The sequence below is a fragment of the Mastomys coucha genome, unplaced genomic scaffold, assembly GCF_008632895.1.
Source record: "Mastomys coucha isolate ucsf_1 unplaced genomic scaffold, UCSF_Mcou_1 pScaffold7, whole genome shotgun sequence".
In the NCBI taxonomy this organism is placed as follows: domain Eukaryota; kingdom Metazoa; phylum Chordata; class Mammalia; order Rodentia; family Muridae; genus Mastomys; species Mastomys coucha.
This window is the reverse complement of record NW_022196913.1, coordinates 24,341,899-24,356,869: the sequence shown is the minus strand read 5'-3', so window position 1 is coordinate 24,356,869 and position 14,971 is coordinate 24,341,899. Positions and strand designations below refer to the sequence as shown.

The 14,971-nt window shown below is 42.7% G+C and overlaps 1 protein-coding gene across 5 annotated transcripts in view; it reads right to left on the bottom strand.

Moving 5' to 3' along the window:
- The window catches only part of Elmo1 (engulfment and cell motility 1), a 530,953-nt gene that overhangs the window by 405,216 nt on the left and 110,766 nt on the right, over positions 1–14,971 (bottom strand). For all 5 annotated transcript variants that reach the window (XM_031359616.1, XM_031359615.1, XM_031359617.1 and 2 more), the window contains exons 3-4: positions 6,018–6,058; positions 4,997–5,069 (exon numbers count right to left, since the gene is read on the bottom strand). In XM_031359616.1, coding sequence (XP_031215476.1) covers positions 4,997–5,069; positions 6,018–6,058 — 114 coding nt within the window. The remainder of the gene's footprint in view (positions 1–4,996; positions 5,070–6,017; positions 6,059–14,971) is intronic.

Here is a 14,971-nt window from a genome sequence, read left to right as displayed (position 1 = left end):
TGCCCACCTGGCCAGAATCCCGTGTCCCGCGGAACAGGGACCCCGCGAGAAACCCCGGTCCGTGGTAGCTGGGGAAGCAACAATTACTCTTTATCATAAGAATCCGGATTCTTACAGAATAACCTCCATATGCCAGAAATTTTATAGCCTCCCTGGGCTTCCATTTGCTCAAGTTCAAATCTGTGTCTTTGAGAAGGTTGTTGACCTATCAGTCACAAAGTGCAGTTCATGGTGGTTTCGGTCAGGGGATGGGGCTGACTGGCCTCGGACAAGGGTGAAACACAGGAATAAGAAACCTGAGATGGAAATGAGGACCGGAAGCTCTGCTTGTACCTGCTTATCACAGAGTGTTGGTGTTTGCTGGATATTGCTTTTTATTCTGATGACTTATAACTGAGCCTTGACAATAGAATATACACAGCAATCTCGTAGGACAGGACACCCTGTCCCAGAGGCCACACAGAGCTGTCAGGAATCTGGAACGTGCACAGAGAAGCCAGAGCACTAGGAGAAGGGGGATAGGACAATAGCCGCACTTCCTCCCAGAGATCCCCGAGAAAGCTTTGCAGAGAGCGCCTGCATGAAACTCATCCCATTTGTGATTACAAGATAAAGGATTTATTGAATTTATGTGGATGGATCTCTCTACTTCATATGTAACTGACTTGATCTTAGCAGAAAGGGGCCAAATACCATTCTGCAAATACGGCCCAGCCTCAGTTTACCAAAGTATATCACTCAACATGCTTCCTCTGGTGTCTATTGATTGGAGAGGCCCACCCCTTTCTGCATACTTATTAAAAAGTGCAAGGCAATTTTCTCATCTCCCTTAAAAAGGAGAAAAATGCCAACAGTACAGTCATGGTACTTATCCCAGAGGGCCAGATAACCTGTAGCAAAGGCAGGGGAAAGGTTTGGAACTCTCTAGTGAGTTAATGGAGGTCACACCTGATGTCAATTCCCATAATACAGCAGTACAAGAAAGTCACATACTGACACTGCTAATGACAGTCCGGTTATCCTGTGACTCCTGAGGCAATGAGAATCAGGATCACCATGTCAGCAATAGCTGCTTGTCATCAACACTCAGGAGCCCAAACAGCAGAACAGGCATTCCCACAGCTCTGGAAGCAGACCTACCAAGGCCAGGCTGGGCTTGATCACTTCTAGTGTGTCAGGCTAGCTACACAAACTGTCTCCTAACTTTCCTTGACCTCACTTTCCCTATGAAAATGAAGATGCTTACCTCATTAAATTACAATGACGGTGATCAGTGATCACTAAAACCATGATCATTCTCTCACCACCATTCCTACTCTAAAGAGAAATGTCAGTGAAGCAGTCACAAGTGCACACGTGCACACGCGAGCGCACACACACACACACACACACACACACACACACACAACCACTCATCTACCCTGCAATTTATGTTTCTGAGCCAGAGTTTGAACTTGCAAAGAGTTGCATCTTACTATTCCGTACAACTTTTCAAACTACACTTCTACAAAATATTCTTTAACCCACTACACTGAAACCCATGTTAATGGCCCAATAAGCCAATGAGAACTGTTTTTAGAAAATGGGTTCAGATAACATAAGAAAAGTAGGTAGAGGAGGGGTTCCTTCCTGAAGATCGTTGGGAAAAACTCAAGCCTCATGTGTTCCCATGTCGGGTCAGGGCTATACAATTATCTCCCTTTTAAATTACAGGTGATTCTTGTCAAGGAGAGGAAAACCATCTCATAGTAAGTAAAAGTCAGAAACTAATGTCATATACAGCTTCAAAAATTAGTCACTGGTTACCATGGTGATGCAGATATTACCTAACAATTCACTGGGTTGTAACTATCAGGAGAATTTTAACTATGCTATTTTAAGAACGGAAAAGGGTCTCTATTTTTGGAGAGAACTAATTTACATGAATGAACTTAGATGCAAACCAAGGATAGCCCAGGTTTGACCCCAAAAGGGTCAAGATACACTGTAGTCTCCTACATTGCATGTCTAGCTCTGGGTCAAGATACAGTGTGGTCTCGTACACTGCGTGTCTAGCTCTGGGTCAAGATACACTGTGGTACCCTACAGTGCGTGTCTAGCTCTGTGGCTTGCACATGCACACACAGCTGGAGGAGAAGAGTCGTGATACGTTATTTACAAACACAGGACTGTGAGTGGGCGGAGGAGTATTCTCACCCTCTAAACTCTTAGTAAAAGGTTGATCTTTGTGACCAAACGCCCTGAAGAACTGATGGCGGATGGACCAGGGGAGTCCCTTAGAAACCCAACGGGAAGAATGTCTCAGGCAAACAAGATTCCTCTGCAAAAATAATAGCAGTGCCTCAAAAAATAATGAAAGTCCCCCTACTCTTAGCAATTTGAATTGTTTGGGTGCACATGACTTTTAACTTTAAAAAATGCCATTAACTCTCCTCTGATGCTATAAAGATCATTCTAAGAAATGAAAGTACATATACTCTTCAACCCAGCCTTGTAACTACTTTGGGGTCAGAGTGCATCATCTCCCATGGATATAGGTCTAGCTCTTTAGAAAGGAGACCTGTCTATCTCTGAAGCACCAGTGCTCTTTCTTCTTTAAGAAATCCCTGGCTATACTATACCAGCATTCCCAGGACAGTCTCAGAAACATTCCATTTAAGGAAACTTCCAGAAGAAAAGCTCACCTGGTCAGTCTCTGACATTGAGATTTGAAAACCTGCCCTCTGAACTCTCTGTCTCTGTATCGATATCTCTCCTCTGTTTTTATCTTTCTGTCTCTGTCTCTGTCTGTCTCTCTCTCTCTACTTCTCTGTCTCTGTCTCTGTCTCTCTCTCTCTCTCTCTCTCTCTCTCTCTCTCTCTCTCTCTCTCTCTCTCTCTCTGTGTGTGTGTGTGTGTGTGTGTGTGTGTCTGTTTGTGTGTGTGTGTGTGTCTGTGTTTGTCTCTCCCATCTCCCTCTCCATCTCCCTATCCAACCACCACCCCCATCTCCCTGAGATGATTAAGCTCTGGGTCTTTCTTAGCTGCCAATGAACAATGAATTAAGGCCTTTAACCAATGATGACAAGGAATATGTCAGCCACTGGGGAACACAAATCAGCATACATTAGTCAAAGACAGGGCCTCTGTGACACAGTGGTTTATTTATCACAGGTTGCAGAATCAGTTCAATCTACATGTTTGATATGTGGGTATATGAGAAAAATACTTCACAAAATCCACAGGAGGTACACTCTGAGCTATTCTGTTGTATCCTTGTGTTAAAGACTTTGCAGGCACCTGAATCAATTTCACTGCCCATGGCTGATGAATGAAACCACAGTGATAAAACGCAAGTGCCAACTTTCAACTTTTACTTATTTGTATTTTCCTTATCTCACAAAGAATAGCATGCAAATTATATAAGTGCCACAAAAATGAAAATATTAAGAAAATAATCAAATGGAACTTAATTATTTTTGGAGTAAGTTAAAGGAGTCAAGGATATACTAAAAGATAATCAACCCCTGCCAGAAAATCTAGTCCATGCTTCCTTGCCATCTGCAGGTAGGAATAGGAAAGGAAAACCTGCTCACTTTTGAAAGTCCCAGGGTCTCTTCTAGAAAGAAAAAGGCGATTTCTGAAGTAGTTCCAGGCATCTAGCTACAGGTCTCCTAGCTTCAGAGCTCCACTGTCTGTAGGGACAGCAACTGAGACACAAGCAGGACACACCACTGCTTCTACCTCCCACCTCCTTCTGACTCATGATGACATTCCTAAAGTCATCCGGGAAACCGCTGATTGGGACAAATGAAGCCTACTGTATTTCAGAGCTGGAGGTCACTCTCTTCTACATCTGAGAGCATCACATAGTCACTGGATCCAGCATCAGCCAGGGAACCACTAGTGGCAGGGTCTTTCCTGTTTCTTCCCTTCTTCCCCACCAGCCCTACATCAATGAGGACACATGGCTCCTATACATTGCAGCAAGTTCTCTCAAGAATTCAGTGGGACACTATAGTGTTTCAGAAACTTCCAAAGATGAAATCCTAGAAGCACAAAGATCTAAAGCTCCTTCTTAACTCTAGAGTCAAGATGGTGGTCCAACAATGTGACTTCAGTGACTCGTTTTTTACCTGTTAACCAAATCCAATATTATTATATTGCAGTTTAGTCTTGAAAAAGATCAGCAAATGCAAGTAATTCATTTGACCCAGCTTCTGGCACACAACAGGAGATCAGTAATTGCTTCCCTATCAGAAGACTTTTACAGATTTTTTTCTTTCTTTCAGAGTCATGCAAAGTCTTCACTATATCTCAACCAAACTTATTAAACAGTGTTAAAATGACCCAGTAAAAAAGCAAGTCCCTAAGACCCATGGGAGACTCATGTCATTGTGGTAGGTACATTCAATAAAAAAAAAAAGAAAATAGTAGAGGGAGAAAAACAAAACTCTGAGAGAAAAGAAGTAAAAGATAAAATATTTGCTCTAGGGGCAGGATGGCTCAGCAGGTAAAGACACCTGTCACCAAGCTTGACAACTTGAGCTTGGTTCCTACAGCTTATTGTGGTAGAAAGAGAGAGCCAGCTCCTGAAGGTGTCCTCTGACCACCAGACCCTCACACACAAAGAAACTGTATGTATTTGTTTGTTTGTTTGTTTGTTTGTTTAAAATGTAAAGAAAGCAAATGTGGTTGATTAAACAAGCCTCCAAAACCCTGCTAGGACTTCACTCTTTTTCCCCCCCTTGAGATGGGGTTTCTCTATGCAATCCTGCCTATCCTGGAACTCTTTGTGTGGACCAGACTGGCCTCAAACTCACAGAGACCCAAGTGCTAGGATTAATAAACTTTATTCTTGAATGTACTAAACAGTATTTTTGATACTAAAGTGGCAGGTTTTGCTGTATAGACCTTATCACAGAGGGTTAAGGACACAGAATTTTGACCGGCCCTACACAGAACAAGTAGCCATGATTTATTTCCCTTCAGTGTAAGTGCCCCGGGTTGTGGCCTACCTTTTCTGTGATATAGAAGTTTGAACTATCAGCATGCTGCAGAGCAAAATATTCATGGTTGGCAAGAGACCACCTTTAAAAAAAAAGGAAATAATCAGAAACATGAAAGTGGTCATTTCTGTTTTAGTAGTTTTATAGGGCTAAGATGAATCAAATCTAGGATTAGATTTGGCCCAGTATAGTACTTGTTACAAGCCAGTTTCCAAGACAACAAGTCATTAGCCTGCCCTCTCTACCCAGATGGAACCTGCCATCTCACAGGTAAGACTGACTAGGCCGGGTTCTGCTTTTAACATTTCATGTCTAACATCAGAGGTAGGGTGGGTGTAACAGTAAAAGCAACACTCTCTCCTCTTTTAAAAGACTGAGCGAAGAGAATAAAAACAAAGGACATGAACACAATTTACATTTTACATTTAACATTCTACAATTGTCTCTGAAATCTACATTTTCATTTGGTATACTTGGAACAGATTGGAACACTCCAATTAAGTGTTCCAGGTCTTATACAGTTTATCAGGAATATAACAGAGTCTCAGTCCTGCTGTGCTGGTCAACCATCTGAGGTAACTTTTAAATGGGTTTTCCCCTTGTATTGTCAGCTCAGGCAGAAAAGTGGGCAAGCCTCACCAGCATATGAGCCTCTGCTTCTTCTCTCGCCTAGAAATCCTTTCAGTGTCTTTGGATGGAGTGTGTGCTCAAGCCCAGGAACCTTGAGACTGCTTTCTGCTGGGAAGGCCAAAAGAAGCAGAGCTTCCTAAAATAAGGGAACGCTAGCCCACAATGCAGGTACTCCACTCTCTGCTCTTGGAGGAAGAATAGCTGAGAATGGCAGAATAAGGTGTCACTTGCACACAGGAACTGAGTGGCTCTGGGCAGACTGAGCAGTGAGTTAGGAACATATGTATGGTTAGGATTATTTATAGTGCTATGAATAATGCTCACCACTCTACTGCAAATATTATATTTGCCTTTTATGTACAGACTAGAAAGCCTTGGCCAAGCTCCGAGTCACACTCACCCATCGCAGACTTCCTTTATTATGGCAGACAGTGGTTTTTTCTGCAAAGAGTAAAAAAGTTGAAGGAAATACGGTTAGTTTCATTTCATTATTTTAAACAAACAAAAAGGAGAAACTACTAATAAAAACATTTAACTAAGGAAATTTTACAGTGGCTACTCTTAGCTGTCAACGAGTCTCTTACTTTTTCTCCAGGTAACAAACTACTAAGTGTGACCATCAAATTTAAATAATTATTCATTACCATTATGGTCCTTGTTTCTATACTTAGCATTATCATCATATTTAAGTTTGTCTTATCAAAATGGGAGCCTGCAAGGTCAAGGTGGACCCAGAGTTCCTCAAGCTGTTTATGAAGCAGGCAAGGTTTCCGTCGGTTGTATGCAAACAATCTTCAATCTTCAGTTCATGGTCATTTTCTTAAGACTTCCTTTTTAATTATGTGTCTATGTGAATGTGAGTGTGTGTGTGTGTGTGTGTGTGTGTGTATGTGTGTGTGTGTATGTGTGTGTGTGTATGAGAGAGAGAGAGAGAGAGAGAGAGAGAGAGAGTTTGTATACAGAGGTGACTACAGCCCCATGGAACTGGAGTTCCAAGTGATTAAGAGCTACCCAGTGTGAGTGCTGGAAATGGAATACAAGTCTTTCAAAGAACAGTAGGAGACTAACTACTGAGCTACCTCCTGACCCATGATTACTTTTATGAGAACTTGTAGCAGATGGGATTTGAAGAGATGAAAAATTGTTCTCTCAGGTATGTATACAGTTTTCCCCCAACTGTGGCCCTAGCAAATGCCACTTATTCTGCAGCTTGAGCCACCAGAGAAAAGCGATCAACAGGTGGCTGGCCACAGCTGTGCTCCTGCCCTAACTGGCACAGCTGTGCTCTGTCTCCCCCAAACAGGAGGAAGGCAGTGAGGGGATGAGGGGATGTGAGCAGACACTGCCTGTCAGCAAGAAAGGAGGGGTGAGAGGGGTGTCAACCAGAACAGATCCCAGACAAGGGACAGACATAGGGAACAGAGGAAGGCAAGTCACAGAGCAGCTAGGGCCTGCCAAAGGCAACCATTAAAAAGCTAGTACTCCTGCCCCACTGAAGAGAGATCATGGTGGTAGAAATTGTGACTCTGGCTGGCAAGCTCAGACACTGAGCTTACTGTGTCTGCAGTGTAAACTGCAATCTTCTAAACATCACTGGCTGAACTGTAAATGAAGGCAGCCACTACCCACCCTTACAGGCTGTTATGAAAACTAAATGATTATAACTCAATAGTAATTATTTTAAAAGAGCAAAAAGAGACTTCAAATGCTTAGGTTCTCGGCCCTGCAGTGTTGCTGACAAAGCTCATCCTTGGCCTTGAGCAGGGGGCTGCCTGTCTACAACTGCTCCTGTAGCTCTCCACAGGCTTCAGCTCCTGCAGAGCTGAGCTGATGTGCAGTGCCCCCAAGAACTTCACCTCCACATCCCACTCTGTGGGCCCAAAGCAGAGTCAGTTTCTGCCTACGGCTCTGCATATAGTGGGTGGGAAAATATTCTTCTTTTACGTTCACCTTTTGTTTAGCTATTTAGATACATTTGAATTGATATATGGCACCTGTACATATTTATGGGGTAGAGCATGGCATTTCGATACATGTTTCACAACGTATAGAAATTGGCTCAGGGTAACGACACATCTACTCTCTTAGACATTCATCATTTCTGTGTGCTGGAAATACTTGAAATCATTTTTACTAGCCGTTTCAAATTTTTCAGCTAATTATTTTTGAATTTTCAGTTAATTATTCTACTATCCTTCAAAACATTAGACATTGATTATTTTTCCTGTGCTAGAGCATGGCTTAGTGGTATCTTGTCACATACCAGGGATAGGTGAAATCCTGGGTTCAATACCTAGCACACAGTTAAATTAGTCCCTCCTATTCAATTCTGCCCCATCCCCTTTAACTACCTTTCTTCATACTGTGCGTGTACCACTTTCTAGTCTCTGGTAAATGTTATTTAATGCTTAACTTGAAACTACTCTAGTGTCTTCATATAATTTAAAACTTATATTTGGCATTTGGAATCTAACTTATTTCACTTAACATAATGTCCAGGGGAACCAAGGATTCTTGACAAATGGCCAGAGTTGGGTTTTTTTTTTTCCTCATCCTGAGTTGATCGCCTTTGAGAATAAGAAATGTTGACTGAGGTTTATAATTAAGTTATAAGCTGTACAAGTCCTGGGCCTTTGCCAGGGACTCTGCAGTGACTGCATCTGTGACCTGGAAAGCAAATGTGTTCTTAAACCAAGTGGCAAAAAACTTTGGAAACAAAATTTTCATGGATACAGCCCTATAATTTGAGGATGCTGGAGGCAGAGACAAGAGGATCTCAAACTCAAGATACGCTTGGGTTACACAGTAAGACTATCTCAAAAATAAAAACAAGGCATATCAGCCAAATAACACCTCTTCCTAATATGATACAACACCTCTTCCTAATATGATAACAACTTTGTATTTCTAGTCGGCAGGGCCCTTCAAAATATGGGAGTGTAAGGATGGGTCCTATCAGAGAGTCCCAGACTCCCAAATCTTGTTCCCTCAAAGGCAAGACATAGGTAACAAGGCCAGGCTTCAGTCTTAAATTAAGGGAAAGACCATAGTTGCTACAATAGGACAAGGTTTCCAAAGCCCCTGTTCCGAACCACGCCGACCCTCTAAATCCAGGACTCAGACCGTGATTTGGGTTTTAATTCCTATCTGATCCATAGACTCAGAACAGACATCACTGGGATACTATTGTATCAGGAACATTCTGAAGTTAGATATATGAAAAGAATAAAGACCATGAAGCCAAAAAAGCTTACAAACTCAATACAGAAAGATTAAACAAAAACTCTCAGCCACAGGAAAGGGAAAGGAACAATGGTGAGCTGAACATTCGACATGCATCTCAGCCAATTAAAATGACTGTTACATAAGGCTGGAGCTAGTGAGCTGAACGTGGATCTCAGCCAATTAAAATGACTGTTACATAAGGCTGGGGCTGGCCCCGTGACCCACTTTCTGACCCTTCTCCAAACTGCTCTAATCAAACCTTAATCCAATGACCTACAGCACTTCACACCTTCCTTTTCCCTTCAGCTTCATTTGACATTGTTTCTGGTCCTTCCTTTGGTGACCTCCTTTCCCCACAATCCGTGTTATATACCCTTTCAATAAAATCTAAAAACTACCTCCCTCCTCCCTTCACCTTAAGCTTCCCAAGTCCAAAATTTGGTTCTAGTTTTCCTTGCTTTTATTGGTCAACCCTCTTAGAGCTCACTGACTTCAACAATCTCTGTTGCTAAACTCTCTCAAAATTCAGTTGCACAGACCATAAAAACACTGCTTCCGTATGATGATGAGCAAGATAGCTTCACTGGAATGCCCTAGCTAGCTCTGCATCTAGGTGAGTGTACCATACTGCTCACATCCTCCCTGTCCTACCCTGTCATGATCCTTCACCATTACTGTGGCACACAACCTTCTGTGACCCTTCACTCTCCCTGCAGTGCCTCTTCCACTCTGACCCTTTACCGTTACCTTGGCAACCCACCCACGGTAACCCTGCACCATCATCCCTGTGGCACGTCACCCACTATAATCTTCCACTGTTCTCACTGAAGCACATCTCCCTCTGTGACCATTCACCCTCTCTGTGGCAGCCAGGCTATGATGACCCTTCTTCATCCTCACCTTAGCATCCCACCTTCTGTGGTCCTTCACCTCATTATGGTACTCAGCTCACAATGACCCTTCACCCCACTTTGGCTGCTATCTAATATGAAACTTCACCTCACTGTGTTACCAGTCTACTATGACCCTTCACTCTCACTGAGGCAGCCCACCCACTGTGACCCTTCACCCTCTCAATGGTACGAGCCCTCTGTGGCCCTTCATCTTTACTGTGTGAAGTGCCAACTCAACTCAGCCTTATTGCCTATGAGCTCTTATACTCTGTGTTCTTGCCTTTGGCAGGTCTTCCAAGCACATTTTGAAGAACATGTTCTGCTTCTGCCCTCCTCTGCTCCTTTTCAGGACAGAAATATTTACAAGATACTATTTCTCAGGGCTGGAGAGATGGCTCAGTGGTTAAGAACACTTACTGCTCTTCCAGAGGTCCCAAGTTCAAATCCCAGCAACCACATGGTAGCTCACAACCATCCATAATGAAATATGACTCCCTCTTCTGTAGTGTCTGAAGACAGATACAGTGAACTTACATATAATAAATAAATCTTTTTAAAAAAAAAACAAGATACCATTTCTCATTTTCTCACTGTGTCATTACCATCATGACAACTTTTTTTTTTAAGTTGTACCTTCCACTTTGTTCTTAGGTGTCACCCCAGTCCCAGCAAGTTAGGTCTATACATCTCTAGTCTTACTGTCTAATCACCATGTCAACCATATGTAAACAAACTTCAACTTTTCTCTCAGATTTACTTCTTACATCTCCTTTGGATTTTCAGTGATCACTATTACCTATTAAGTGTACACATCTCTAAGTTTAAGATGTAAAGGCCTTCCAGAGTCTGCTGTCAAGAAATTCTACTCTATACATATAACCCTTGCTTCTGAATTTTGTGGATGGTTAAAATAAATATGCTAGATCCACTATGTCACACACTGTGTTGAAATGTTCCCTTTCTCTTTGTTCTACCTCTAACAACTGAGATCTTACCAATTACTTATCATCCATGTCAAAGCCACCTTCTCCAAGTACATGCCACTGATCTCGCCAGAAAGACATAATTATTCTCTCTCTTCACCTGGAACAGAAGATGACTCACACTTGAGTACTTTACATATTGTCATTTCTTCTTGTCCCTTGAGAAAAAGGCATCTTACTTCATCTGTAACTCCCCCATTCTCCACCCTCATTGTTAGTATCACAGTATGTAGGCACTAGTAGAATCTAAAAGGAGACTCGAGGTTTCTATCAAATGTAAACCCATAAGACTAACTGTCCTTTAAAAACCCAAACGGCGACTGGAAAGATGGAGATGGCTCAGTGGTTAAAAGCACTGGCTGTTCCTCCAGAGGTCCTGAGTTCAATTCCTGGCAAATACAAGGTGGTTCACAATTATCTATAATGGGATCCGATGCCCTCTTCTAGTGTGTCTGAAGACAGTGAAAGTTTACTCATATACATAAAATAAATAAATAATTCTTTAAAAACCAAAACAGTGTTCATAGAACATTTGCCTGCTTAAATTACACCCTGGGTTCACTTCTAAAATCACTAGTCAAGTAATTAAGAAATGACTTAAGAAAAAGGAATGTATACATAAGTAAAAAAAAAAAAAACTGTTATAAAGGAGAGACTGGGATAATAGACTGGTTTTCTAGTTCTAACAACATATTCCACTGCGAAGTGGCTCTTAGCAGCTGCTGGCATAAGCTCACAGATACAAAAAGCTGTCATTACTCTATTCAAATTCAATCTCAGGAGAAATGCTATGCATGCCTTGGAGCCAGCCAGCTGATGAGGACAACTCTGCAGATGATAAAAGAGACACAGGCCACAATCCAGCACCACTAGTAAGAAATACCCAACAGGCAGGCCAAGTTACTCTCAAGGCAGCATAAGACACCAAACTGGAACGCACAGAGCTGGTGTCATAGTTATCTCACTTCCTGAATAAACCTTGAGTTTTGCATCAGCTAGCGGGCTGACCAGTGAACTACAAGCCAATCACCGCCTTTGCCAATAGCTGGATATGGGTTTCCACTTATTAGAAACATTGTGTCTCCTCTTGGGTTCTAGCTAGATAGCACAGTAGTCTAAGATGTCCCACAAGCACATCTTTGTGCTTTCTGTCTTTGTCTAGTTCTTCGAGATTGGGAGTAGAGTGGTTTGAGCAGCACATACATCCAGGGCTTCCTACGAAGCCTTCCTAAGATTCATTTAGTGACTCTCCTTTCCCTCAGTTTCCTAGGTTCCTTACTGTTGCCGTCATAGAACACTATGACCGAAATCAACTTGAAGAGGAAAGGGGCTTTGCTCACACTTTCAGGCCTCAAGAGACATCCAGAAAGGCACACACAGAAAGGAATCTGGAGGCAGGAACCATGAAGCAATGCTGATTGATTGCTGGCTTGCTCATAGCCTCATGAACTTGCTTTCTGAAACAGTCCAGGGCCGCCTGGCGAAGAACGGTACCAACAAGATGTGTGCTCCCGTATCAACTAATAATCAAGACAAGCCACACAGACATGACAATAGGCCAGTCTGACCCAGGCAGTTCATCACTTGTGGCTTTCCTCTTGGGTGACTATGGGCTATGTTAAATTTACAATTAAAGCTAGCTAGAACATTCATTGAAAGAAAAAGCCTAAAAGCAAATAACATTAGGTCTAAAATGTAATACCAAAGCCACCCAAAGAACTCAAAATCAGTTTTAGACTCTATTGGAAATCATTAATATTCACATGTTAAAAGTAAAGTATTTCAATTGCTTGTGTATGGTTTTATAATGTATACAAAAACCAAACAGAGATAAATTTCGGAAGCTTTTTGCTTTGGAAGTTAAACATACCTTCATCAACTACACAGTGGGCCAAGGTCAGAAGAGCAGGCCTGCATTTCAGAACAGCCAGGACCGCCAGACCATGGCCACATTTCTACATGTACAGGGGGCTGCCAGACCACGGCCACATTTCTACATGCACAGGGGACCGCCAGACCATGGCCACATTTCTACATGCACAGGGGACCACCAGACCACAGCCACATTTCTACATGCACAAGGGGCCGCCAGACCACGGCCACATTTCTACACGCACAGGGGACCCCCAGACCACGGCCACATTTCTACATGCACAAGGGGCCGCCAGACCACGGCCACATTTCTACACGCACAGGGGACCCCCAGACCACGGCCACATTTCTACACGCACAGGGGACCGCCAGACCACGGCCACATTTCTACATGCACAGGGGACTGCCAGACCACAGCCACATTTCTACATGCACAGGGGCCGAGCCACAACCTCTTCTCCTTTTCTTTTAGACACTGTGAACTGAACGATTTAATCTTTGCAAGACGAACTCATCTGTTAAATGAACTATATGCATTCCCATATGAGCCTGATTAGCAGGTCATCATATACTAATACATACAATTAAAAACTTAGTTTTCAAGCCGGGCAGTGGTGGTGCATGCATTTAATCCCAGCACTTGGGAGGCAGAGGCAGATGGATTTCTGAGTTCGAGGCCAGCCTGGTCTACAGAGTAAGTTCCAGGACAGCCAGTGCTATACTGAGAAACCCTGTCTCAAAAAAAAAAAAAAAACCTTAGTTTTCTTTTCCATTTGGGAAGATATTCTATCTTCTCCTGTATGTGCTGAGAAATTTTCCCTAGGTCTTCTATGCTGGGATTTGAACCTAAAACCTTGCATATGTTAGGCAAGTGCTCTGCCACTGAGCTACACCATCAGTAGAAGGTAGCATCCTTCTAATAGACCTACTCTTCTCACTTTATCTTTTATTCTCCAAAAATAATTCTTTAATTTCATTTACTTGACCCAAGTAGGTAAGTGCAGAAAGCAAATTCCCCATAAAAAGATTTCTATCCACTTTTCATAAAATAAGCTAGAAACCTGAAATGTCCCCTTCTCTAGCAGTTCATCTTTAGTCGGCATCTCTGGCACAGCTCTTCATACCTGCATGCTGGTTCTCCCTCTCCTCTCCCTTTCTACCTCTTCCACTCCCTTTAGAAAAATGCAGGATCATACTTGTTCAGAATCCTCATCTCCTTTCCTGATGCTTCTTCTAAGGTTTGGTTCTGAAAAGAACCCCGCGTCTGTAGACCATCTCTATAGACATCCTTAAAATGGAACCTTTCTCGTCACAAAGCAAACTTTCTCCTTTTGTGTCCCTCTTTTTTCTTTTAGAAAAACAACCACTCTGTCAACTCAGGGCATGTACGTCCCTTGAAGACAGGAGAGACCTGTGCATGGCTGTCTACTGAGGAGGAAGTCAGGCCAGCCTGCCAGGAGGCTCTTTCCCAGGAGTCCTCTCAGCTGTTATCCCTCATCAGAGGTCCTCCCAGTCCAGCACAGGATGATCCTGGCTGCTCCTGGATACTCAGCCACCTGTTCCTGACTGCCAACCAACACTCCTGGCTTGGAGACTTTACGCATCCCCTTGTTCACCTTCGAGCTTTCCAATCTGTTGCTGTCCACGTTTCTGTCTTGCCACCTGCCTGCTACAGCTGGCAGCAGCCCAGCTGATGTACCCACATACCTGTCAGTGACAGGGCACTTTCGGCTGCAGTTCTCTAAATCTGCCAGCCACAGTTTAGGATTAAGGATGCCCTATGTACCACAAGTATCTCTATAAAAACAACCCTTAACTCCATCAGAAGTACATTTGCTCAGAATAGTTTTATGACAGAAAAACATGCTCAGGGGATGAGATTAAGGAAAAGGACCTCTGAAAGTCACTTGGGATTGTGGTTACCTCTTAGTTCCCCAAACTTCTCTCTGTTAGGACCTTCTGAGCAGCTTCAGAAAAATATTCAGGGGCAGCACCCTATCTTCTGCAACCCTCAGTTTTGTAAAGTTATATATATTGTCTCTCTTCTCAGTGTGTGTTTACTCTTCCAAAAACCATACTAAAAGCTATCCCTTGCACACAGTAGCATATAAAAATTGAAACCATGAGGCAAGATCCTTGGAAGGGCACATGGCCCATAGTAAGATATAAATGTCGCCCACACATAGGTCCATTCAATGTAACCTCCCTGTTTCCATATTCGCAGATACTTATTTTTTTAAAAGAACCCTAGGTAAAAAAAATTAAATTCCTATATATTCAATCCTTCCTCTTGTTTTCATGTGACTCTAGCCTGTGATGATTCATCCTGATCTTTATTCTTAAAGGTATTTCACATATTTGACCAACGAGAGTCTATTTGC